The sequence below is a fragment of the Panthera tigris genome, chromosome D4, assembly GCF_018350195.1.
Source record: "Panthera tigris isolate Pti1 chromosome D4, P.tigris_Pti1_mat1.1, whole genome shotgun sequence".
NCBI lineage: Eukaryota > Metazoa > Chordata > Mammalia > Carnivora > Felidae > Panthera > Panthera tigris.
The window spans coordinates 11,324,641-11,352,348 of NC_056672.1; the positions used below are offsets into that span (position 1 = coordinate 11,324,641).

At 44.9% G+C, this 27,708-nt stretch overlaps 2 protein-coding genes across 4 annotated transcripts in view; both read left to right on the forward strand.

The window, feature by feature from the left end:
- PIP5K1B (phosphatidylinositol-4-phosphate 5-kinase type 1 beta) overlaps nucleotides 1-27,708 on the forward strand; it is a 310,428-nt gene that overhangs the window by 75,493 nt on the left and 207,227 nt on the right. The gene's annotated exons all lie outside the window — the stretch shown is intronic.
- On the forward strand, nucleotides 1,059-10,693 carry PABIR1 (PP2A Aalpha (PPP2R1A) and B55A (PPP2R2A) interacting phosphatase regulator 1). The gene has a single exon (XM_042964806.1). It carries the CDS (start codon nucleotides 5,219-5,221, stop codon nucleotides 6,080-6,082), a length of 864 nt encoding a protein of 287 aa, XP_042820740.1. The 5' UTR covers nucleotides 1,059-5,218; the 3' UTR covers nucleotides 6,083-10,693.

Consider the following 27,708-nt stretch of genomic DNA (forward strand, 5'->3'; position numbering starts at 1 on the left):
TGTAGTAACTGTTGAGATATTTGCTAGTAGATGTTGAGATATTTGTCATTCCATCTAAGAGTATACATATAGGGGCACCTGGGTGGCTCATTCAATTGAGCGTCCCACTCTTGACTTTGGCTCAGGCCATGATCTCATAGTTCGTGGGCTCGAGCCCCGCTTATGGCTCTGCACTGACCACAGAGCCTGCTTGGGATTCTCTCTCTCCCTTTGTTCCTCTCCCCAACTCATATGCACTTCCTCCCTCCCTTCCTCCTTCCCTCTCTCTCCCTCTCACCAAAAATAAAAAAATAATAAATAAAAGCATGTACACACACACGTTTGTATTTTAAATTCATTCAGTATGGATCCAGAGGTAGGTATTTGCCTTGCCATATGCTTGGGGCTTAATAGTGAAAAGCTGCCCCTAGGAATTAAAAGGAAATTATCTGTTAGTTTAAGAACATACAATATTAATCACAATAAAATTTAACTATTGAATAGAAATCTGCTTTTATGACTCAGGAGTGAGCATGAATATCAACTATGTACGTGTAGTATTTAATTCATACCAGAGTGAAACCAGAAGGATGAATTGACTCAGGGACAGTCTCCTGAATCCTGCCTCTGGCATTATTCATTTGCAGCGGGCTGAATTGCATTTTATGGCGGCTGTTTTCTCTCATTTATCCCTTTGAGAGGAAGCAGTAACTAAATATATTAAACACTGCTTGGAGTCCTCAGCACTGAGCATTTTAATTCTATCAAGAGTGTATCAGCATATGATTGAAAAAGAATGGAAACTTAGGGCTTCAGTTTCTCAGTTCGCCTAACCGTTAGTTCAAGAGATCAACCTGTGTGGTCTGGAGGGCACTTTAATAATAATGTCGATAAAAGAAAACAAATTGTCCAAGTAAGTACTCAGAATCAGTGTAAAAAAGGGGTGCGTGGGTAGCTCAGTCAGTTGAGCATGTGACTTTGGCTCAGGTCATGATCTTGCAGTTCTTGAGTTCGAGCCCCGCTTCAAGGCTGTATGCTCACAGCTCAGAGCCTGGAGCCTGCTTTGGATTCTGTGTCTCCCTCTCTCTCTGCTCCTCCCCCACTCATGCGCTGTCTCTCTCTCAAAAATAGATAAACATTATCTTTTCTGTGTAGAAAAGGCTGCTAAGCTGGAGTTTCAAATAATAGAACTTTCTTCCATTTCAATGGAGCTGTACTAGGCCATTCAGTCATTCATCATTCATTCACACAGGGATTCACAACTACTCTTGAGTGCTACGTACTAGGCCCTGTTCTAGGTACTAGGCATACAGCGGGAAATAAAGCGAAGGCCTTGTTTTTGTGGTTGTGGAGCTGATCTTCTCGAGGACAAGAGGCAAGAAAACAATATATGCAAATATGTCATTTGGTGCTCTAGAGGAAAATACAGACCACGTAAGGGGTATGGGAATGAGTGTAGGTTTGGTGCTGGGCACCGCTGTTGCTATTTATAAGGGACGGTCAGGGAAAGCCTCTAAATGACATTTGTGCCGACACCTGAAGGGATTGACGTCCACTGGAAGAAGAGTAAGCCAGGAGGAGTGGGGAGCCTGCCTAGTGGGCTGAAAGACAGTAAGGGACCTCTGCAGTTGGAGGAAAGGCAGTGAGGGGGGCAGTATTTGGAGGCAGGGTCAGAGGGACAGCAGAGACCCACATCACATAGAGTTCTACAGACCGTTGTAAGGACATTGGCTTTTTCTCTGAATGAGAACTCACTGAAGGGTTCTCTTCAAGTCTTCCCTTGAGGATTACCTTGAACACTGGTTGGAGAATGGACTATAGAGACAGGGATGGGAACAAAGAAATGAGTAAAGATAGCTGGTAAGTGTATTCAGGCAGGAACCAAAGGGCACAGGTGTTCGATTTTGTGCATTTACCACCATCTCTTTGCTTTACTGGTAAAGATTATTGTACTTGTCCAGATAAGGATGAACACAGTGTTGGCACATTTGAGCCACGTTAGGAATACTTTAATAATACCCAAATTAGCAATATGCCGTGGCTCTTGGGAAGTTCTGTCGTTAATGCTTTTTTCTATTTATCCAATAGCAGTGTCCTTCTGAAAGGTCTTCCTCTCGTCTCTCCTGTTTTTATTTAATGTTGTACCATTCTTTGAGCCACTCACGCTCAAACTTGTCACCTGTGACGTCTCTCTCCATAGTCTACAAACACAGGGGGTCAGATACTGTTGTTACCTGCCTATCTTTCAAACCCATATCCTGTTTCTGCCATTCCCAACTTGAGTTTAGACCCTCCTTTTCACCTGTCTTTCAAACCCATATCCTGTTTCTCCCATTCCCAACTTGAGTTTAGACCCTCCTTTTCATCTCACAGCTGGCCGTCAGATTCCCCTTGTCCACTCCATGGAAAGGGTAGCAAAAACAATGCAGGGTTTGAAGCGGCATCTTGATTCAGATTGGGCCATCCTGGTTCTTCCACGTACCTCTTGGGCATTTTGCAATTTTTGAACCTCAGTTGTCCCTCTACAGAATGAGCATAACAGTGTCTAATTGGTAGGATCGCAGTGAGGATTACGGGGGACTGTGGACTGTTGAGAGTGCCCGGCAGGTCCGAGGAGTGGATTCTTTCCGCTTCCATCCTTCCAGCTGGCTCCATCCTTGAGCTGCCTGGCAGGGCCCAAAGCGTAGGTCTCATCGTCTTGCCTCTTGCCAGAAACCTTTCGTGGTTTCCTTTTGCCTCACAGGTTAAATATGGGCCCTTTTGCCTGGCATTCAGAGCCCCGGTTCTCTCCCCATGACTTCCGTTTCCGACTTTGTCCCCATTACGGTTCTTCTCCGTGTATTTCATGTAGAGCAAATTCACCATTTTTATTATCATGCTGTCACTTCTGTATGAGAACATCTTCACTCTGTTACCCTGTCTTGGGTCCTGTTGTCTTCACAGAGCTCACAATTGGAAGTGGCTTGTCTCAGTCCTAAAACATCACTGCACTTGGAGGAGTCAGTGTGGTACCCCAGCTCTGGAGCCAGAAAAGCCAGATGCTTCTGTGTACTGTCATCCTGGGGATGTTGCTTAATTTCTGCATCTCGATTACCCTTGCAAAATGAGGACAATAATACCTCCTTGTTAGGGTTGTGGTGAGGACTAAGCAAGGGACTACATGTGAAGCAGTCTGAATAGTGTCTGACACTTGGGAAGCTTAAATCAGTTTCTATACAATCACAGGCATGAATAGCCAACATTATTGTATCATTAGGACCTGTATGTTATAGGGAACTCAAAATAAAAGCATTTTGAGATACAGTGGAGAAAGAGGCATGGACTAGGAACCAGAAGCCCTGGATTCTAGTACTGGTTCCCATTATGAAATAAGCTGTGTGATGGCTAGTATGTCACTTAGCTTCTCTGGACCTTACATTCTTCAGCCGCAGAAAGAGAAGGATGAACAAAAATCTCTAAGCTTCCTTTCAGTTCAGATAGCCACATGGATATCTGATAGCCACCTGCAATTCAAATCGACCAAAACGGAACTCTTAATTTCCACTTTTTGAAACACACTCCGTCCTTATCTCCGTAAATGAATGATACTACCATCTATCAGTGTAAGAAACCTGTGGGTTGCCTTTGAATTGTCTGTTCCTTTCATCATCTACATCTAATCTATCTGCCTATCCTTTTGGTTCTACTTCCAAAACGGATCTTGGTTCCATCCCTCCGCTGCCTTTCTGCTTCCACTCTTGCCCCCTTTCAGCCTCATTCCCACCGAGCCAAAGCGATATTTAAAACCTCAACCAGATAATAGCACTCTTCTGCTTTAAAGTCCCCGGTGGCTTTTCATTGTACTTAGGATGAGATCCAAACTCTTGTATGTCCTCCCACCACTCTCCCTCTTGTGCTTCAGCTGCCGTTTTCTCTTTTCCTGCCAGCTCCCCAAACTCACGTCTGCCTTGGGCTTTGCTGCTTTCTGTGCTTAGAATATTCATCCCCCAGATGTGGACGCAACTTGTTTCTTGGATTTAGATCTCCCCTCTAATTGCCCCCCTCCCGCTAGTGCCTTATCACACCATCCTGTGTTTTCCTGAGGTTTACCACTATCTGAAAATAGCTTATTTATCTCTCTCTGTCTTCGGTAGAAATGAAACGCCTTCATAGTAGGGCCTTTTTCCTAGCAGTGCTTCGTACATAGTAAGAATGCAAAATAAAAATACATGAAGGAATAAGTATAAACCCATTTTTAAGGAGCTATCACAGTTCATATTAAGCGAAGGATTGTGTTTGTAGTTTTCCAGTGTGAAAACTTTCCCTTCGTTTAATCTCTCCTACTGAATGAAGATTACTGGGCACACATGCTTGTGCTAGAAATAGGACCGTGAAACAGTATAACGACACATTGGTTTCTTCCCCTGACCTAAATGGCTCTCCAATTTACCATTCTCTCCATCTCCTCTCTGACACTAACACCTTACTGCAAATACCATCTTCTGTGGCCTAGAGGACTGCCTCCCCTCCGGTCTTTTTCCTGTAGGTTCTAATCTCCCAGCCATCCGGACTGCAGACAGCAGCCGGCGAGCTTTGCAGTCGTTGCCGTACCCTTGCTTGAAATTTGAAAACCGAAGTTTTCCATTGTTCTCGGGATAAAGGCCAGAACCCGCCCTGGTCCGCTACGTCCTGTGAGGCCGGCCCTCGGTCTCCACCGCAGCCCACGCTCCCTCCCTCCCCTCCTGGTTCCCGCCTGCCACCAAGCTGGTACGGCTTCCTGGACGGGTTCACTACCCAGCACCCATGTTGTCTCCTTCGGAACTCAGGATATTGTCCCTTCCTCGGGGAAGCCCTCCCTGGTGAGGCCAAGCTCCACTCCCCCTCATGCAGCCCCCTATCATCCACGACGTCTCTTTCAGTGCTCTGGTTTTATAAGCGCACACTCTGGAATACGGTAGCCTTGTAAACACGCGTAGCCGCGAGCTCGCAGCTCAATAGCTAATTGCGGAAGAAACGTACTGAATAGTCGCCCGGCCGGTCCTCGCCCCTCCCCCTAGGGCTGCGCTGAGGCTGTTACGCATTAAGCCGGCGCCGCGGGGAGAGGAATCTCACCGCGCCTGCGCGAAAGGGCACGCATGCGCAAAAGGACGAGCCCGCTGACAGATTTGCGGCGGCAGCGGCGGCGGCGGCCCTGGCCCTGGACTGCGGGGAATGGGAGTCCTAGGTCTCTGAGCGCCGCCCCCGCCTCCCTGCCCCCGACATGGCTCAGGAGAAGATGGAGCTAGACCTGGAGCTGCCTCCGGGTACTGGCGGGAGCCCGGCGGAGGGCGGCGGCACTAGCGCCGGCGGGGGCCTCAGGAGGTCTAACAGCGCCCCCCTGATCCACGGCCTCAGTGACACTTCGCCGGTGTTCCAGGCCGAGGCGCCGAGCGCCAGGCGGAACAGCACAACGTTCCCGAACCGCCACGGCCTGCTGCTGCCGGCCTCCCCCGTCCGCATGCACAGCAGCCGCCTGCACCAGATCAAACAGGAGGAAGGCATGGACTTGATCAACCGAGAGACGGTCCACGAGCGCGAGGTGCAGAACGCAATGCAGATAAGCCACTCCTGGGAGGAAAGTTTCAGCCTGAGTGACAACGATGTGGAGAAGTCCGCCTCCCCGAAGCGCATCGATTTCATTCCGGTGTCACCAGCACCGTCACCCACCCGGGGGATCGGGAAGCAGTGTTTCTCACCATCCTTGCAAAGTTTTGTGAGTAGCAATGGATTGCCTCCAAGTCCTATTCCCAGCCCAACGACTCGATTTACCACCCGGAGAAGCCAGAGTCCCATCAACTGCATTAGACCAAGCGTTCTTGGACCATTGAAAAGAAAATGTGAAATGGAAACTGAGTATCAGCCAAAGAGATTTTTCCAGGGCATCACCAACATGCTTTCTTCTGACGTTGCACAGCTGTCAGATCCCGGTGTGTGTGTATCTTCCGATACCCTTGACGGAAACAGTAGCAGTGCCGGATCTTCTTGTAACTCACCAGCGAAAGTCAGCACTACCACCGACTCTCCTGTGTCGCCTGCCCAAGCGGCCTCTCCATTTATTCCAGTAGATGAACTTTCATCTAAGTGATTCACCCACCCATCTGAGACTCGGGGTGTGTTTTTTTTTGCAATGGAGAGAAAAATCAAGTTGGAGCAAGCACTGAACTTTGTCAATTAATTTGAGGCTCTTTCCTATCTGACCCTTTTCCTTTTTTTGGAATTTCCTGAAATGTTGTTATTCTAGAGAACTTTTATGTCAGGTTCCTGCGGGATGCCCTTGAATTCAGTGTAGTAATATTTTCAGACGTTTTCCCAATAAGTGTGTTGAAGCATACGTCTTTATGCTGCTAATATGTTTAAATACATATGTTATCCCTTGATTTTTTAAGATAATTGAGAGCTCTATTTATTTATGGGATTATTAAGTTCTGATGCAAATATAAATGTTGAATTAATCAGCATAGTAAACTGATGTTTTAGAATTCCATATTTCATGCCCACACTAATTTTTAATATTACTTTTCAGTGATTGCTGATTTCTATTTGAAGAATAACTTACGTATTTACAGCAGTTTTTTAAAAAGAATGTTAGTTATAACACATCAACCCAGTGGTTGTCTCTTTTACCCAGGAGTCCTTGCATATTTAATTTTCTGGGTACATAAGTGGCTGGGAGGGGGAATGATGAGCAAAATATAAAAGCTTGCAACAAGTCTTTTAAAATTATAAAATAGTAAACATTTAAGAAAAGCATTTTCTAATGAAATTTTAATGGAAATTCTAATTAGTCATGCAAATGTCGCTACAGAAAAGTTAAAAAAAAAAATTTTTTTTTTTTTAGACCAGAAAGTGCATTCTCTCGGGTATAATCCTGAAGTGACACGGGCCAGTGCCTTGCAGTCTCAGCCCACTGTACATAGGCTGAGACCAGGTTCTTTGTACCACTGCAAACTTAAAAGTTTTTCAAACATAGAAAACGTGGGAAGCTCTGCTGGACTTCACCAGGGCCCCCAGGCAGATAAAAGTCTCTCATTGATTGACACGCTTTAAAATATCCAATTGTGCCTCAGTGAAAATCCTTGCCACCAAGGAGCCAGAGCAACTTTTGGCCACCTTTCTGTCCTGCCCATCTGTCACCTTCCGGGTTTTCCCTGGCTCGGGAGGGAAGCAGCTGTTTCCTTGCCAACAGGTCCTTCCCCCCCACCTCCCAACGAACTAGGGCATCATCGGTTAGACAGAGGTACAGTGTAACTTGGATTTCTGACAGTGAGCAACCACAGAACTGTGGGGTCATGTCAGGAACCTCTAGTTAAAGCTGTAGCTGGAGTCGACTGCCTTGGGATTGCCGACTGATTCAGGGTCAGTGATGTGCAAGAGAAAAATCAGTGGAGAGTCACGTAGGTAAATCATTGCTTAACTTAGGTTTCGTTTAGGTAGAGTTCTGAAATGTTCTTTTCCTTGCCTTGTTACAACTAAGACAAAATACGGAAATATTTAATAACAAACGTTTCTATATTATACTTCCTATATCTTCCTTTACTGGATAGATAGAAAGAATGGCAGCAAAAGGGGAAGGGGAAAAAATAAAAGAGAGACCAATACAAAAAGCTCCGACTTTCTTTAGGTTAACTGCTTACAGAGACTTTTAACGATTGTGTGGAATTTTTACAGCTATGAGAATAAATGGAACTGGTCAACTTTTGAAAGTTGCCTTAAGAATTCAGTGCAATTATGTCAAGGGTAAGATTGTTTATATAGGCTTAAAATTCTCTGTTCTGGGTAATAGTTCACATGCTTCAGTCTTGATCTTGTTCCTCAAATTCAAACCTATATTTCCAACTTCCTGTTGGGTACCTTAACCTGCTTCCAGAGGTACTTTAACCTCAGCATCTCCAAAACAGAATTTATCATCTTCTCATTGAACCTGTTCTTGAATTACCTAAATTGATGTCCTCACTCTCTGATTTTCTAAACTAGAAACCATGAGAAGCATTTTTGATTTTCCCTTTTTCCTGTCACATCCAGCTTAATCACTTAAGTTCTGTCTACTGAAATGCATCTCCAGCCTCTCCTCTTCTCTATTTCTTTTGCCTCTGATTGAGCTTATGTTCCAGCCTAAGGTGGTCTCCTCACCCATTTTCTCACCCTCCTTTTGACCCAGTCTCCACACGGCCTCCGAAGTGATCTTTGTCAAGTAGAAAACTTGCTTTGTTTTCACCTTCCTGCTTGAAAACTTCCTTTGCTTCCCCATTTCCCACAGTTTAGGGAATGCTTTCTCTAGCCTGGCATGTAATAAGGTCCTTCATGAACTGGCCATCCTGGAAAACCACTGTACAACTCTGCTTATCCTATCCCAATACACATCCTTCTCACTCTGCAAACACTAGACTACTTGATGGTCCTTAAATATGCCATGTACTTTCATGTGTTCGTGCCTTTGGATGGATTGTTCCTTCTCTTTAAAATGCCATTCCTATCCTTTTCAGCCAGGCAAATGCTTTGGTTCTTTTTATTGCCTGTTAATTTTAACTATGAAAGAATGTATACCTGCTGATTATAAAAATATTTAAACAATGCAGTTATCTGTGGAGTAAAAAAATGAAAGTCTGCCGTTTACTATGTAAAATTCATCTTCCCTTCCCCTAGGTAATTTCTGTTAATTCAGTATATATTGTATAAGGCGTTTTACTCCTCATTTCCACGTATATCTGTATATAAATTAAGGAAACGAACATGTCATTGACATCTCTTTTCCTTTCTTTCCTCCTGTCTTCACCAAGTCTTAACTGATTTTCTCTTCCAGAATCTGTCACCTTGTCTTTTTCTAAACTGCCACCCTGACCTAGGCTTCCATCATTTTCCTCTTAGACTTCCAAAGTAGCCTCCTAATTCCCACTTGTCCCTACACCACTCACTCTGGTTGGCTATCCATTCGTTCTCCATACAGCAAGCAACTACAGTAATCCTTTTAAAATTGCACATGTGATCCTTCCATCCCCTAGCTTAAAGCTTTTCATTTGCTTCCTGGTGTACCAAATTGTATTGATTCTGGCCTAGGAGGCCCTAAGGGATCTGACCCTTGGTGCTCTGTCCCCTTGTTTTCTGTACCCCATTCTCACTGGCCTGCTTTCTTGTTAAAGACAGCATCTTCTCTGCTATTTTATGGTCCTTTTGCCAGATCGTTTTTTCTGAAAGTATAGGGAAACCTTTATTTCTCTAAGCTTATTTTTCTATATGGCTGGTAAATTTTAAATCAGATGTAGCTGTAAGAGTTTATAGAGACCATTTACATTATCACATTCTTGTTCGTAACGTTAGTCATCACTTTGTAAAATGTGAGGACTTAGCTCATGTAAGAATTATCCTTCAAAGAAACATGTTTAAGGTATTAGTATTGCTGTGCTATAAACTTTGTGCTCCAAGTCCCAAAGCACCTATCAACATTTAGTTAAAGTTCAGTCTTATGTAAGAAACGTCTGTGGTATAGTTCCCTTTATTATATTTGTGAAAAACAATGAAAATGGAAAAAATAATGAACGGTCACCAAATATGTAGATGTTGGGTGTCCCAACCTATAAACATACTTAAAAGATTGCTTATAATCAAGAATAATCTGTATCACGTTGTGTCCCAGTGATTCACGTTTATTACGTTAGGTCAACAGGTCACACTCCTACAGCAAGAGACCACTCTTAGATATTTGGCAGTAAGGTGGGGGAAAGTGTCAAGGCTTATAAGGGAAACAGAATTAGGGATTTTTTTTTTTTTTTTTTTTTTTTTTTTTTTTTTTTTTGTATAGCCATGTTTATAGAGGAGTAGGAAACGTTTGAAGATCCAAGAGAGAGGTGGGAGACGGGAATAGTTGCCAGAACAACAAACCAAGGAAGATGTAACTTCTATTTCCTGAGTAGCCTCAGCAAATAGAAGAAGGGGTTGGCCTGAGAAAGGAGGTCTGAAGGCAGAAAGAAGAGCAGAAAGGCTAGGCAAAGATACCAGTACCTGCCGAATTGATTTGCTCTTGCAGAAGTTTATGGGTGGGGAAGAAGGTATCTGAAAAGTAGAAAGAACTTGTATCTGATTGCTTCTTTTTTTCCAATTATCAGGTAGTCTAGGATATTCAGGGGCGGGCGGGAGTAGATTCAGAAGCTTGAGCAAAGGAAAGATTTAATGTTGCCTCTGTGAAATTCCATAAAGCAGTGACTTAAGGTCAAGAGGAAGGTTTATGAGGCCACATTGGATGGCTGGTTGCAGTTGGATGGCAGGGGCAAAAGAAATGGGTTGGATTGACCTAGGTTTGGGCATTGGTCAAGTAGATCTGGGTTGAGTCCAGTGTTTGAAGCAATTAAAGCTTCTGCTAAAAGTGTAGCTGGATTGCCGGCCGGGGCCTTGAGGATGGTAAGAGAAGTCAGCAGTGGGTGATGGATGAGGCCCCTCTCTTCACGGCCTTGCTTACGATCAGCCATGGCAGTGCACACAGAGAATCGGACCTCACTGCAGAACTCTCGCTTCAGCTTTGCCCGTATTTTTCACGGCTCGTTTTGTTTTGTTAGAGAATCGATCCTAAATCAGCAAGGCTTGAGTTGCACTTACAAAAATAAATAAATAAACCATTTAAGTCACATTGCTCACTGTAGCCAGGCCGGTTCTTTATTCCTCCCCTAACTTGGCATCCAAATAGAAAATTTTGTTAAAAGCTGAAATGACATATATACATATGTATATAGATATATATATAGATAGACATATATATACACATATAAATATATATGTGTGTGTGTATATATATACATACACACACACACAAAATTGTATATAAGGTACTTGCTATGTGGCAGGCACTATTCTAGGTACTAAACAAATCTATTTCATTTACTCCTTATCACTATCATCTGAGATAAATGCTGTTATCCTCATTTTACAAATGAGGAAGAGAGGTTAGCGCTCAGGTTTCTGAATGTGGGGGGTAGGCAGCGTATAGTCGAGGTTAAGAGCACAGGCTGTGGAGCCCAGTGGCGGCGGTGAGGATTAAACGGGTCCGTGTATCTAAAGTGGAGCAGTGCTGGGCAGTTTCTTTAGAAGTGTCAGCTGTCATTATCCCCGTGGTTATGGTGGTTGTCCTGATTGTCATCTAGAGAGGATGTGCCAAGGAAGCTTTTCTTGATCACCCTTGCCTGGTGAAACTCCTGCATTCACACCGGTAACAGTATGCTCTCTATTCAGGGCATCCCATCCTTTTATGAGCTGAGTGTTTTCCACGTTGGAGAGTCTTTCTTGTAACCACCATGTTCCTTTGTAACTTTCACCGTTCAATTCAAGGCTGTGGCTCTGGAAAAGGCAGAACAAGCCTTATCTCTCTTTTTTAGGCGATAGCCCTTCCTTGACAGATCAGAAACACTGATCCTCTGTAATTACCTTCTCTTGCTTCTGGATTTGAGAAATCTTGAGCAGTTTTTTCAGTGTATTCCCCACCCCTGGGAAATAGGGCTAGTAGCATCCTTTACAGCGAAGATTTTCGCAAGATTGTGATCCCTTTGGTACTGCTTGCCTTCCCCAGTGGGAAAATGGAAGATGGCCTGCTAACATGAGCCATTGCCTGTAATGATAATTAATAAGAATTAGCACTCATTTATTGAATGCTAAATTGAGCCCCTAGACACTATTTCCAGTGCTTTGTATGTATGTTTCATACATGAGATGAGAAAAACAAGTACATTTTCTCAAGCCTATATTCCTTTTTTTTTTTTCCTTTTGAATTTAGGTGGGTTTTTTTTTTTGTTTTTTTCTTATGTACAGAATTTTTCCTTACTTGAGATAAAGCACGTTTCCAGCTGGCTAGTGCTGTCCCTTGTATGTTGAATCAAATGATATGTTGATGTAAAATGATGGCTTTAGACGTTGTTATCATAGTAGAGGACGCTCAGAATTGTTTTCTTTAGTAATAGTTAAAAGTAAATTAGTATAGAAAGAAATTAGGATTTACATATTTTTAACTGATTTGCTATTTGAAATAGGAAACCCCAAACCAAAATAAATTTTAGACTGTTTCCTTAAACACACACACACATATTTGTATATACGCTCTCTCTTATATATATATATATATGCTTTGTTATATTTGATTTATACAGTATCCTTGGTTGTCCTTAGATTATCATTCCTAGGTCAACAAAAACAAGACCATTTTGATGCCCCCCCCCCCAAATTAGCCCTGTAGATTAGAAATGTGTATTTTTTCCTTTTGTAAATTGAAATATAATTAACACACAGTGCTATAGTAGTTTCAGGGATACAATATAACGATTCAACCATTCTATATATTAGTGCTCTTCGAGATTAGCGTGATCTTAATCCCTTTTACCTGTTTCACCCATCCCCCACCCACCGCCTTCCTGGGAGCCACCAGTTTGTTCTTTGTATTTAAGAGTCTGGTTTTTGTGTTGGTTTCTTTGTGTGTTTTCTTTCTTAAATAACACACAGGAGCGAAATCATATGTTATTTGTCTCTGGCTTATTTCACTTAGTCTTATACCCTCTAGGTCCATCCATGTTGTTGCAAATGCAAGATCGCCTTCATTTTTATGGCGGAGTAATATTCCATTGTGCACACCGCGTCGCCCTCACCCGTTCTTCTGTCGACGGATACTTGAGTTGTTTCCACCTCTTGACTTTTGTAAATAATGCGGCAATAAACACGGGGGTACGTATATTCTTTTGAGTTAGTGTTTTTGTTTTCTTGGGGTAGCTACACAGTAGGGGAAACCCTGGATTATAATTCTCATTTAAGATTTTTGAGGAACTTCCATACTGTTTTCCACAGTGACTGCACCAGTTTGCATTCCCAGCAACAGCGCTCACGGGTTCCTTTTTCTCCACATCCTCACCGACATTATTTCTTGTCTTTTTGAGTGGAGCCATTCTGTTGAGGTGATACCTCCTCATGGTGTTGGTTTACTCTTCCCTGATAATTAGTGATGTTGAGCATCTTTTCACGTGTCTGTTGGCCATCTCTATGTCAGCTGGGGGAAGATATCTATTCAGGTCCTTTGCCCATTTTTAAATCCGATTGTATGTTATTTTGGTGTCGCATTGTATGAGTTCTTTATTTATTTTGGATATTAACCCTCACCAGATACATCATTTGCAAACCACAAAACTGCCAGAAGGCGCCATAGGCAGTGATCTCTTTGACATCGGCCATAGGAACATTTTTATGTGTCTCCTCAGGCAAGAGAAACAAAAGCAAAAATAAACTGTCAGGACCATACCAAAATAAAAAGCTTTTTGCACAGCAAAGGAAGCTGTCAACAAAATGACGAGGCAACCTACTGAATGGGGGAAAATGTATCTTTTTTTAGAGGAAAAGTAAGCAGGATTCAAAGGAGGATCCAAAACCTTTTATTGCCTAATAACAAGCTTGCCTTCTTTGTCTACAAGAATTCTCCCCAGAGGGCAGACATTTAAATTCAGAACAATTGAGCAATCTCTGAGAAACTTTATTATTTTTTTTAGCTTCACCTCATAGAAAATCAGTGCTGAATGAAAGGACCCCAAAAGGAAAACTTGCCTTTCAATACATTTTCGAATTTGTGCTTAGACTTCACGTTTCATGGTGACATGTCCCTACGTTAGACATTTTGAATTTTTTTAACGTTTATTCATTTTTGAGAGAGAGACAAAGCATGATTGGGGGAGGGGCAGAAAGAGAGGGAGAGACAGAATCCGAAGCAGGCTCCAGGCTCTGAGCTGCCAGCACAGAGCCCGATGTGGGGCTCGAACTCAGGAGCAGTGAGTTCATGGCCCGAGCTGGAGTTGAATGCTCCACCCACCAAGCCACTTGGGTGTCCCAGAAATTCAGCAAATCTCTGAAAACACTTCAGAAGTGACTTTTAGTCCTATAGCTTGATTGTGAAGATAATTTTGTAACGGAGAATATAGACAGATAACATCAAATACTCAAGTTTTGTGTATGTCCAGCCTAACGTACACACACATGCGCACATTCACGTGTTCGGAAACACACACACCTGACCTACTTGATGACCCTTGATCTGTGTGCCTGGAGCCATATTTAGCTTTCTTCCCATTTTAGATTGCCTCTCGTTTCCCCCTCCTATTTCCAAGTGCTACCCTACAAGAGAAGTAACCTCTCTGTGCCTGAAATCAAGTTCTCTTTTATGGACGTCTGCAAGAAGTACTTAGGGAGATGGAAAATCCCTCCTTAACAAAAAACCTAGGACTGAAACCAGAAAACAGAGAACCTCATTGCGTTTATGGACCTACGAAAGTTCGGCTCTGTATCAGTGCCAGGGATGTTCTGGGTTGTTTCCAGTTGCCTACAATGGTCTTCCAAGCCAAACTGACATCTAGGGCTTGGCTCACAAAGGCATGTTGTGAAAGAAGACAATTGAGAAAGATCTTTTATGCCTTCTGAAAGTAGAGTGGTTGGTTGAGGTAACCGTTCCTGTGATTCGGGCGGTCCCTCCCCCTCGCTTTAGGGAGAAGGAACAGTTTTGCTGTTGGAGTGCCGGGAGGATTACGGGAATTCTAGAATGCCAGGCGGCCATTGAGCGTTGGTATCTTCCGAATGGGAAAACGGGGTGTTTGGGAGGGAGTGCGAGTGAAAGGTGGTGGGTGGGTCGGGTATTTCTGTTGGCATGTGAGCCAAGTTGGCACGTGAGCTCTCAAGTTCTCTTGGACTCTTGAGAGCTCCTTGTTGACTGGAGAGCGACCTTCACGGTGGTTTTCTTCATGGACCTCTGTTGAGTCTTTGCTCCACTCCTTTGGGGATTTGGAGTTGAATCAGGATCTGGTTTATGAATTTTTTCGAGCGTCTTTCTTGAATGTTCTCTTCTTTTGAGTCTTCTGGGGAAAAAAAAAAAACAGTAAATGCTAATAATAAGAATGATCCTTGTCAAGTTTCTTTGAGTCAATAATTACAGTTCTTGGGGCTCCTGGATGGCTCGGTCGGTTACGCGTCCAACTTTGGCTCAGGTCATGATCTCACGGTTCGTGGGTTCGAGCCCCACATCGGGCTCTGTGCTGACAGCTCGGAACCCGGAGCCTGCTTCGGATTCTGTGTCTCCCCCTCTCTCGGCCCTTCCCCCGCTCACGCTCTGTCTCTCTCTTAAAAATAAATAAACGTTAAAAAAAAAAAATTACACTTCTTGCTGCGCTTTACCATGCCAATTTCTACTGGGTTTCTAACTCTGAATTAAAATTCTATACCTATCTGTATAGTCTTCTTCAAGGCCCCATTTTACCACACTGCTTGCTACAAGGTATTTCTGAAATGCAGCATGAAATGCTACCCTCCAACTACAGGATTAAATCAAATTATGCAGCGGGAGTGTAAGAAGACCTCCCCACCTCCATGTATCCCCTGAATTCCAGGACTCTATAGCTACACTGAGCTTGCCTGAGGCCCCCCGGGGCTTCGCGTTCCCATCTGCTGCCTGTGTTGTGGCAAGCTGTGTCCTCTGCTGAAAGTGGCTCTTACTCCTTTCTTCTTCCACAGTCTGTACCAACCTTCTTTCATTAACCCCTTCAAAACTTAGTCCAAGAGGTACATGTTCCGGAAAGCCTTCCCTGATGGCCCCCGCCTCTCCAGCCCTGGTCAGTGAGATGGCTTTCTTCTCTGATCCTTTTCTACCTGGTGTTTCCTTCTGTAAAGTCATTAACAGGTTGCCTCGTATTTGTGTGGTTTCTTGTCTCTCTGCCATGTGCATAAACAAAGCCTCAGCCTTTTATTTTTGTCCTTACTACCTGTGCAGAGCACATTATTGTTGCTGAAACTTACATTGAATGGATGATTATTGGATGGATAAATGGATGAACGAATGGTACAGACTATTTTTAAGGAATCCGGCCGTGTGGCTGAACTCTTTATAGTTTGCTAAGAGACTAGAAATTCACTTTTTGAGCGCTTCTGACTTGAGCATCTATCACGTGCTTCACACTGGCTAGCCTCTTAGAATACACCAGTGGACGAAACAGAGACTCAGGCCCCTGTAGAGCACATGTTCTGTCTACATTCTAACAGGATAGAGGGAAAGGTGACCGCAAACATAGTAAGTACATAACATATAGAGTGAGGAGCAGTACGGAGGTCAGGGCGGCTGGAGAAGAGTTACTGAAGGGCAGGATAGTCGGAGGGGCTTAGAGAGGTGCACAGGAGGAGGGATTGTTGCAAATGTACGTGATGTAGGGTCTCGTGCACCGTGGAAAAACATTGGCTTTGATTATGAGAGATGGAGAGCCGTTGTGGAACTTGGTGCATACAATTGACATGATCTGTCCTAAGTTGTTTTTTTTTTTAAGTATGAAATTTATTGTCAAATTTGTTTCCATATTGGAAACAGGGCTCATCCCAACAGGTGCCCTCCTCAATGTCCATCACCCACCCTCCCCTCCCTCCCGCCCCCCATCAATCCTCAGTTTATTCTCAGAGTTTAAGAGTCTCTTATGGTTTGGCCCCCTCCCTAACTATTTTTTTTCCTTCCCCTCCCCCATTGTCTTCTGTTAAGTTTCTCAGGATCCACATAAAAGGACCACACTTGCTGGGTTGACAGTAGGCTCTGAGAGGCAGGCGTAGAAGCAGGGGCACCTGTCAGGAGGCTTTCTGGCAGTCCAATAAGAGATAGTGATGGCTTGGTTGAAGGTGGTCGCATTGGAGGTGGGGAGAAGTGGTTAAACTCTATATTTTGAAGGTAGAGCCACCAGATTTGAGATGGTCACATGATAATTCCAAGGTTTGGGGCCTGAGGAACTGGGGGAATAGAGCAGCCATCATTGCCTGAGATGTGGAAATCTATGAGTGCAGTCAGATTTTATTTTTTTTTTGGCTGGGTTTGGACGTGGGGGGCATCAGTACCTCCATTTTGGATGTTAGGCACATGATCCTTTTTAGACATTCAAGTGGAGATATCAGGTGAGCAGTGAGATATCTGAGTCTGCAGTTCATGAGAGGGGGCTGTGTTGGAAATACACACTTGGGAGTCCTCTGCCTGTGGAAGGTACTTAAAATCAAGAGCACCCTTGAGATCCCTAAGGGTCAGTCACATGGAAGGCAGCTATGCTCACCACTGTGCCACCAACGCAAGGGTCAGTCACATGACCATGTGCCAAGAATAGAAGAGTAAGAAATGAACCTTGGAGCACTCTGTAACGTTAAGAGGTCAGGAAGAGGAATGAGAAGGAGCAACCAGGGAGGTAGGAAAGCAAAGACAGTATGGTGTCCTGGAAACTTGGGTGAAGAAAAGTGTGAAAGGTGATGGAGCTGTCTGGGACGCCCATCGCAGCTGATCTGACAAGGAGGACTGATGGCTGAGTGCCGATTTGGTAACATGTATATTACGGGCGGCCTCCCAAAGAGTCCTTGCCTTGGAGTGGTGGTGTAGAAGCCCCATCGGAGTAGCGGGAGCCAAATTGGAGTGAACCACATGGCTCAAGAAAGAGATCGGATCCTTGAGGGTAAAGACGAGCCAAAGTAAGGGTCATCCTTCCTCTCTTTCTTATTGGGAAACTGTTTTTAAGTGTTTCCCAGGAAGTGTCTTTACCTATATATGATTATAGTCTGGGGGGAAGAAAACAAGGACAAGTCACAATTTCTTGACTTGTTTGTTTGTTTTGCATTATTGTGAGGGGGGAAAAATCTGTAAATGTTTTGACCCCAAACATGACTAGACTGCAAAAGCTAAAGGCTTAACTGATTGGCTTCCTTCATGAATTCGTCGGATTTCGTTTTATTCCCTTGTCGTCTATTTTTGATGGCTTTTTTCCACTTATAAACTGAAATTGAGTTCCACACCCGTGACACAATTACTTCTGTGAGTTTGGCCCAGTTTCTTAACCCAGAGACATTTTCCTCTTCAGTGAGTGCTGTTATTTATTTATTTATTTTTAAGTAGTTCATTGTCCTCTTAGATTTTATTCAGGGACCGATTTTTTTTTTCTTACTCCTTTTCAAAATTCTTGCCGAACGGTGGGAGAGGACAGCGCCAGTAATGATAAGGAAGAAAGAATGCCTTCCTCACGTGGAATGGCTCAGACCTCATTCTAAGTATAAAATACTGTCAAATTCGTTCTTGTGGGTTGGGCGGCGTGTCCCGATCCTTCATAAAAGAGGACTCAGGGACGTCCAAGCCTTATTTGTACCCGGGACGGAACAGTGCCTGCTCTGGGGTCCGCTCTGTCCTGATACTGCATTTCTGTCTTTGGAGACTCCAGTCAAGTACTGCTCATTCTGTGGGGCCGCCTCTGCTTCTCTCGGTAGTGTGGGTTTCCTCCGAATCACCGTACTGCCTACTGCCTGGGGCTCTTTGTCGTTTTCAGCCTGTGTTTGGGGGTGGGGGGTGGGGGGTCCTAAAGTAATGGTTCCACAGCACAGTTTCTGCAGACTGGTAGAACTGCATTCCAGACCTAGCCTTCCCACTTCCCAGCTCTGTGATTTTCCGCAAACTGCTTAATCTCTGTGCCTCTTAGTCTGCTCACCTGTTAAATGGGAATAGCCCCTAGCTCAAAAGTAGTAAGGATTAGAGGGATTATAAGGCATGTAAAACTATTTACCTGGAAACTGGTAGCTTGAATGAGTGGCAGCCTGAAGAGTATGCATCATATATGAAATAATCCCCTATCTTGATGGCACATTTCCTGGAAGAAAGGGACACTGGCTTATGTATCTTTCCTCATACCAATGCTTATCCTTAGGAAGAACTCAGTAAGTGTTTATTATTGGTGGTCGTTGGTGCTTGGGAAACCGGGCATGTGTACTCACGGAAAACTGCGATATGCGTGTCATAATGTATTTGATTATTGCATACCGGTGAGTGCTTCAGGCTTTTGGAAATCTTCTAGACTAAAATCCATATGGTGCACAGTCTTCGGGAGTGATGTTACAAATTTTATGGTACATGAAGTCGATAAGCTTTCCTTCTAGTTTCCCAAACACTCATGAAAATGCTGAGTTTCTTCCTTCTTGACATTTCACAGCCTAGAATAAAGAAATGTGTTTTAACTTTGACACAGTCTATGAAATTCTGTATAATTAGACGAGGAGCTTAGATGACTTTTAAGTAAACTTTTTTAAGCCATGTATTTCAATACTGTGAAAGAAGACTAAAGGCAAGTATCCACAAAGGCTAAAATACACGCACACACCTACTTTCTAACGATAAAGCAATATAGGTTCCTTTTACAAACTTCAGAAAATTCCAACAAGCAAAAAAAAAGTACACTGCACTGAGACGCCCCTGTGTATACTCCCATGTGGATTATTCTGCGCTTTTCTATGATTGAAAATGCGTATGTAATTTTCGCCCCCAAATGGCATCGTACTGTATACTCAGCCCCATAAACTCTGCTATTTCTCATGTAATATACAGTTAATGTTTTAAATATGCCACAGCATCATTTTATCATCTGTGGCTGTCCCATGTTGTAGTTAACCAACTCTCTTTGGCCCTTTAGAATGTCTCCAGTTTTCTCTCAGTTACAGCGTTTTGATGTCCGTCTGAACAACTCTTGAAATGTAACGACCCTAGAACTTTCTTGGACTTGCCCATGTAAATTAGCTGACATGTTCATTTCCATTAAGTTTTGTCCACTCTAGAAACTTTTTTTTCCAAGTCAGTTTTGAATGATTTATTAACAGTCATGTTTGGAGCTTATGTGTGTGACTGGAAAAGGAAAAAAAATGTAGTTCTCAGAAAATAAGTGTTGCAGATTTTTTTTTTTTCATGAATCTGCAACAGCCTTTTTCTCATTTGATCCAGACTAGAGAGTTATGGCAGCGTCGTCAGGAAGATGTTGCTTTTTATCTCCTACACTAGAATGATCTGTAATTTGGGGCTAGTAAGGTCACCAGTAGGTGGGTTGTTATGCTTCTGTCATTTCCCCGGAAGAAAGACTGAAACATAGGGAGTGGGTGGTGGTTGGTGAAGGAGGTCAGTGTTAAATAGGTATCTACCCCACACACTTACGGCCACCGCTGTTTCCATCTTTCATAGTTCTGGCAACTTTAGATCCTAATTTTCTAAGTTATCCAAGATACCACATATTACCTCCAACGGCCCATTGAAACATCTCAGAAATCTTGACATTGAAACTAGTATAGTTCTGTTTCATGCACTTAGAGATGACAAATGACAAAATTCCTTCATGAAGTTATGTATTTTTTGATATGATTCTTTTTTTTATTATGAAATTTATTGTCAAATTGGTTTCCATATGACACCCAGTGCTCATCCCAACAGGTGCCCTCCTCAATGCCCATCACCCACCCACCCCACCCTCCCACCCCCCATAAACCCTCAGTTTGTTCTCAGTTTTTAGGAGTCTCTTATGTTTTGGCTCCCTCCCTCTCTAACTCTTTTATGAAGTTATATTTTTATTTTTTTTTTAATTTTTTTAACGTTTATTTATTTTTGAGACAGAGAGAGACAGAGCATGAACAGGGGAGGAGCAGAGAGAGAGGGAGACACAGAATCTGAAACAGGCTCCAGGCTCTGAGCTGTCAGCACAGAGCCCGATGCAGGGCTCGAACTCACAGACCGTGAGATCATGACCTGAGCCGAAGTCGGACGCTTAACCGACCAAGCCACCCAGGCGCCCCTGAAGTTATATTTTTAAGTATTAGGGTTATAAAATGTGGTCACCAAATTTATAGGTCTTCAGAGAAGGAATAGTAGAGGTGACTTAATCATTCATTTTACAATAATGTCTGATGAATACCTACAATGTAGCTGGCACTGTGCTAGAAGCTGATGTTACGAAGAAGGATGGGCAAATCCTTAAGCTGCTCTTTGTAGGGTCCACGCACTTACAAATAACTACCAAACAGTGCTAATACTTTGTTGCAATATGTAATAGACTTATTTCCCACGTGGTACAGGAATCCAGAAGAAGGTAATAACAAAGGTGTTGCTAAAGGAAGCAACTCTATTTTGGCAGGTTGATAAGTGAATGGGTGTAAGAGGAGACAAGGGGAACCTCAGAAGAGTTACCCAGCTGTGTGAAAGAGTATATTCTAGGAATTTCCAGCAAACAAGAATCGCAGTCCTCATTTAAAACAATTAATTCTTGGGGCACCTGGGTGGCTCAGTCGGTTAAACCTCTGACTTTGGCTCAGGTCATGATCTCACATTTTGTGAGTTTGAGCCCCGTGTCGGGCTCTGTGCTGACAGCTCAGAGCCCGGAGCCTGCTTCAGATTCTGTGTCTCCCTCTCTTTCTGCCCCTCCCCCGCTCACACTCTGTGTCTCTCTCCTTCAAAAATAAATAAACATTAAAAACAATTTAAAACAACTCTTGAGTTTAAAATTTTTCTTTACTATTTTCATGTTTTCTTATTTCTTTGTGTCTGGTTTAAAAAAAAAAAAACAACCCTGATTGTTTATTGGCATATTCCTTTTTATAAGTTTATTAAATCATTGGATCCTAAAAAAGTAAATGAAACAGACGTGCCTTAGTAGGGTGTTCTTGTAACTACCTCCCATCTCAGTGACATGCTTTTTTTTTCTGCCTTGGATTTAATAGGTTAGAATTATGACTGCAGATTCCAGGAGATAGAAGGATAGACTAGACAAAGAATATGTAGTTTAAATTATTTACTAAATTTTTCATTCTCTTAGTACTACTCTGAAACACGGTCAAGATTGCTGTGTATATCTGTTGATCTCAGCATTGGAAGAGCCTCATGGGCTCTACATTCTGAGATTTGAAACAAAGTAGATTTACAGCAGAAATGAACCAGAGGTTTAAATAGATATGTTGTAAGAGAGCCATAATGACCTTAAATATTTTCCACATTAAAGAAGGCATATAGTCCTATGATGTTACTGCCATAATTTTTTTAATAAATGAATTTGCATTCATAATTTTTTTTTTTTTAATTCTCCATGGAGTGCTACGTAGCAGCCAATGGGAATACTTGAAGAAAATAATCTTTTGGAGTCCGGATTTGAATTAAACTGCCTCCAAGTATAATGATTTATTTATTAATTTTGAGCTTGTTTTATAATCAAGGATTTTTAAAAATTTTCTTGGGATTTACTTATTTATTTTAGAGAGTGAGTGAGTGCACAAGCAGGGGAGAAGCGGAGAGAGAGAATATCTTAAGTAGGCTCCATACTCAGCATGGAGCCCTACAGTGAGACCATGACCTGAGCTGAAATCCAGAGTCAACATTTAACCAAGTGAGCCATCCAGGCACCCCAGCAAGGATTTTTTTTTTTTTTTTAAGTTTAAGAAGCTTACTTAACTAACAAAAGTTGGGAGAGTAATAAATAGGGTGTATTTCTAATATGGTTGTCACATTGTTCACTGGGTAAATATTTCTTGAGCACCTACTATGGGCCAGATCCTGAGCTTTCATTAACAATTTTATGTCTAGTTTCTAAGAGACACATTAATCCCCTGGCTTCATGGAGTTTATATTATTGTGAGGGGAAATAGACATCCTCCTTTACCCGCAGAAAGAGAGACTCACATACAGATAGTGATATCATTTACATGCCAATGACAATAAAGGTTGGGAAGGAAATACACAAGGGGCTGAGAATTTGAATGGTAGAGAAGCAGTTTGGGAGAGGGTGAAGGGAAGGACAGCATGAGGTGAGGTTGAAAAGCAAGGTCAGCGGAAGCTCTTACAGGGTTTTAGAGGCCAAGGTGAGCAGTTGGAATTTTATTCCGAATGCAATGGGAGAAGCATTAAAGGTGTTTTGGGAAGGGAATGATCTGAAAGATTCTCTCGGATGATCACCTGGCCCTGTGGAGAAGGGAGGCAGGGAGACCAGGACGAGGCAGTTGCGTTAGACTAGGCGAACGGTGCTGGTCTCGGGGCTGAAGGATAGCAGAAGGTGGAGAGGAGAGGTGGTTCTGAGAAATCAGCAGGACTGGGGGAAGGGCGGGGGAGGAGGGCAAGAGAGAAATCCGGGATGATGCCTAGTTTACTGACTTGAGTAAAAAGGGGCCGTTGGACGGGCTGGGGAGGTCAGAAGCGACGGGAGTAGAGCGTTGGTGACCCTTCTATTATTCCAAATGCTTTGGCATGGCACGCAAGACCTTCCCTGCAGAACCTTCCGGAATCATGCCAGTATCCCTGTATAGGCACTGTAACACATAACTGCTAATTTCCAGAAGACACTATGTTATCTCACCTCCACGCCTTTGCAAATGCTGCTCCTGTGCCCTGGAAACACTCATTCTAGCTTCTTTCTACCTTGCTGTGTGCGAGCCATCGTTTCCGATACGACTTAGGTGGGCCCCACCCCCTCAGGGGAGGCTTTCCGGAGTCCAGGCCCCATGCTCCTTCCATACGCTCCTCTGAGCAACCTGTGTCCACCCTGTCTGAGCACAGACTTCATGGTTTTGTGGCTGCTGGGTGGACCTTTGTCTCCTAGGCAGTACTGCCCTGGAACCCAGGCAAAGGGGGGCCCTTCCCTGGAACCCCTAACCTAGGTCTTGTCCTTGAAAGGGCCTCTCTCTGGCCCTTCTCTGACTGCGCCCCTTCTCCATGGGGCAGCAAGTCTGAGAAGCCCAGGGGATGTGCCCAGCAGAAGCGCATGTATTCCTCTCTGTGCCATGCTCCATGGAACCAGGACCCCACCTTCCAGAATTCTCTGCATTAATGATACTGAGCCTCCTTTGAGGGCCTCTTTTCCAGGTCCCTCCTCTTGAAGGGCAGCCATGGCCCCAGTGACTACACCCTTGAGTCTGAAGGACGGGGAGCATCTTCCACAGGGCTGTCCACACATATGCACGCAGGTCCCTTTGAGACGTGGGACGGAACTGCGGTGGGGAAGAGAGGGTGGCAGCCCCAGGGTCAGGGGTGAGCCCTTTCTGGCCCCGACTGTCGAGGAGCCCCGGAATTGTAAATCCATAGCCCAGTCCAGAGCCGAGCCTTTCCACATCAGGTCCTTTGGAGGAATTGAAAACAGTGATGCTGGTGGGGACGGAGGTATGTGTGGACAGCGGGTGACCAGGGGACGCTGGCGAGGGAGGAGGAACCACACAGCATACCCCATGCGGGCCCAGACCCTGCACGTGTCAGGGTGGGCCTTTCCTTAGACGGCCGGCGTTTGACATTCAGGCCATGCTTTCCCTGGCACAGGACCTACGCAGGCACATACGTGTGTTTCTCACGGAATGCTCCAGGCCTCCAGGACTTCTCTGGCCTCGTGATGAATCAGGGCGGCCTGAACCTCCTGGACCCCCCTGGGCCCCACTGCTCCTTCTTCCTGCTCGTACTGGCCTTCACCACCCATGCCCCTAAGCTGCCCGTGGATGCGGCCCGTATCAGGAGGGTGCGGGACTGCTGTGTGTGCTTCTACGAAGGTGCCTGCCGAGGAGTGAACGAAGGCTCCTTTCCGGCCCCCGCTAGCTGCCCGGCCCTGAACCTGCCGATGCCAAAGGTCCTTTATCTTCGCAGGGGCTGAATCTGCCCGGAGGAGATGTGTTTTCTCATTTTCTCCAGAGAGTTGGGTTTTTGCTGATAAGTCAGAAGGGCTTTTTTTTTTTTTTTTTTTTTTTTTTTTTTTGGTCATTCACATGGAGGTGTTGGAAGCTTGCCAGGGTCATGGCAGGGTAGAAAATGTGGGTCTCCCCAAGATCTCCATTACTGTTAAGTTCTTGAGATGCTTAAGCTGTAACCATTCCAAGTGCCAGGATGTTGGGAGGGATGGTCTCTGTACCTGCATCCCTTACCCCTCCCCCCGATCAAGTCCCAAACAGGAAGCTATTGATCCAATCACAGGTGTCCCTGCCCATCCCCAGTGCCCAGGAGCCTCTCTTACTTAGCACCTGCTGCTGCCACACAGATAGATGGGTCCGTAGGTCTGCTAAGCCGTCCCTCTGTCTCCGGATCCCTCTGCCTGCCTTCCGATAAGGTGAATTGACATTGTGTTTGGAGGTGGGAGGGCAGGAGGCAGTGTACTTCCCTTGAGCGAGGACACAGCCCTGTGTATTTTGATGAAAGCCCCAAGTAGAGGTCTGCAAAGGCAAACGGCGGGCCTGGGCAGGAGGGGGCATGAATATTCCAGGGATACTTAGCAGTGTTAACACTAGGGAAAGGGCACGTATTCTTTCTGTTGGATTGCTAAGAATCGCAACCTGGCTCCGCCCTTCCCAGATTTCTTTTACTTGGGCTCACCTTGAGGTTCATCCTCTTCCGTGATGCTGAAAAAAGGTGTGTTTAGTTCTGAGACATCAGCGCAGCGGTGAGCTTTGCGGTGGCCCGCCGGGTGTATGAGCTTTGAAATACCCTAAAGGCGAAGATCTGGAATGTTTCCCCCCCCCCCCCTACTTTCAAAATGATTGGGAGTGAAGTGGTTTAATGACAAGATTCAGAGTCACTCCTGTGAAGTGAAGGCACCACTTGACAAGAAGTCTTTGCCAGAGTGGACAGATAAGCCCAAATCCTGAATCAGGTCTTCCCTTAAAGGTCCGGGTCCTTTGCAGACCCCAGTGCCATAGACAAACCCACTAAGGTCTGCAGGTGGAGAACAGCTTTGCTCAAGAGAAGCCCGGTCTCAGGGTGACGTCGCTCCTGTTTGGGGCAGCTGCTCCACGGGGGTCCTCACATTTTTCTCTGGCGTCTGATGCTGTGTTGAGTTCTGATGGAATGAAGGATATTTGCCCCCGGGGTGTTATGGCCCGTTTCAGCCTCTTGGGCCCTTCTAGAAGCAGCGAGGGGGTGGAGAGCAAAAAAGTCAGCATGTGGGCGTCACAAAACACATATCAGAAGTTGCTCCACAAGATGGACTTTGGGCATCTCCGGGTGGTGAGACGCTGGTCACGTCAGTTTTCTTTGTGATTCTGTGGGTCACCTGGTGTTTCTACGAAGATGTGAGGTGTTTTAAATTTATTTCTTTGAGAGAAACAGAGATAGCATGAGGAGACAGCATGAGTGGGGGATGGGCAGAGAGCGAGAGAGAGAGAGAGAGAGAAGGAAAGAAGGAGAGAGAGAGAATCTCAAGCCGTCTCCACACCATTGGCCAGAGGGCCATGCAGGGCTCCAGCTCGTGAAACGGAGAGATCATGATCTGAGCTAAAACCAAGAGTTGGAAGCTTAACTGACTGAACCACTCAGGTGCCCCCGGGAGGGTGTGAGTGGTACTTAGGATCAGATTTTCTAAGTTACTCCACAAGAGAATCCATTCAAAGCAACTGAGACTGTCTTGTGTAAAATGGACCTAAAACAGCAGGAGAGGGGAGGAAGGGAGAAGGGAGGAAGAAGGAAAGCTATCTCCTGGAAGTCTCTGCGTCCCAGATTGATCACTGTCCCTGTTTTTCATCTCGTTTTATCACTCTGTAAACTGAACATTGATGGATCATCCAATGCTAGAAGGGAGGAGAGGAAACCATTAAGCATTGACTTAACGTGCAAGCCCCGATGAGAGGACATCTTCTGTGCCCTCCAGATGGCGTATCTAAGAAGTGTAGTGGACAGACTCCTAGATACATTCATCCGGCTTTCAACGTCCAAGTCTGTCCGCGCGCCGGGCGCCGTGCTGGGTTTTGTGATTTACACATAAATACACGGAGGTTGTTGCCCTGAAAGGGCTGTCAGTGTAGAGGAAAGAAAAGAACACGAAACTGATGATGGCAGTCAGTCAGTGAGACCGTCGGGGCAGGCCCACGGCATCTTGGGAGCACAGATCAGAGGCAGTGAACCCGGATTTGGGAGGGCTAAGCGTGGACTTCCAGAAGGCAGTGGTGCCTCAGCAGCATCTGGAAGACAGGGAGCCCCTGACCGGGGGAGGGGCAGGCGCCGCTGTGAAAGCAAAGACAGGAGGAAGGCTACCGGAAGCCATCCGTTATGGGCAGCCGCTGTGGTGGGGCTGGCCGTGGGGAGAGAGGAGTTAGAGATCATGTCAGGAGAGGTCAAGTGCTGTGCTGGAGACTGAGTTCTGCCCCGAGGCGGTGGGAAAGCCTCTGCCGGATTTTAAAGAAGGAGCGTGGCGTGGCCAAATTGGCATCCTAGAAAGGTTCCCTTGAGCCGCGGTGTGCCCCAGAGAGGCAGACTGACGAGGCTGAGGCGGTGGTCTGTGCAAGAAAGGATGACGTCTCACTTATGATGGTAGCAGAGAAAATGCCAAGAAGGGGTCAGAATCAAAGGCCATTAAGGAGATTGATTGGAGAGATGGATGGGGTGGGGGTGGGGGTGTCACAGAAGAGTCGGGATGGCCATCCCTTGATGTGGGGCTTGGATGGCCCAGTGGGAGATGGTAGTGTCCTGTGAGGGGGGCAGAATGTGAGAAATTGGGAGTTGGAGCTTCTAGGGTTTGTAGAGCCTGTAAGACTCTGTAGGCACCGTGAAAGCCACCAGAAATAAATAGGGATGCAGAGCTCAAGAGAGAGATCTGGGATCCAGCGTTACTCGGGACTTAACACAAGGAGGTTATCTTTGAGGCCATTGGCAATGGAAGACATTATTCAAGAGTGAGAATAAGAGAATACAGAAGATCCCACGGAACGTGAATAGTTAAGAGGGAGCCTGCCAGAGACAGAGAGGTGTTCGGAGAATTAGGGGAAAACAGGAAATGTGGAATCCGTGCTCATGCTTTCTCTCAGGTCCACCGTCCGTGGACAAAAGAGCAAATGATGGGTCACAGAAATGACCACGCTGACTGCATTTGCCTCTTTAATTTTTTTTTCATGTTTTATTTATTTTTGACAGAGAGAGACAGAGCATGAGCGGGGGAGGGGCAGAGAGAGAGACAC

What these genes read in the sequence shown, in the direction of transcription:
- PABIR1 (XM_042964806.1), top strand. Translation starts at nt 5,219, where the DNA reads ATGGCTCAGGAGAAGATGGAGCTAGACCTGGAGCTGCCTCCGGGTACT.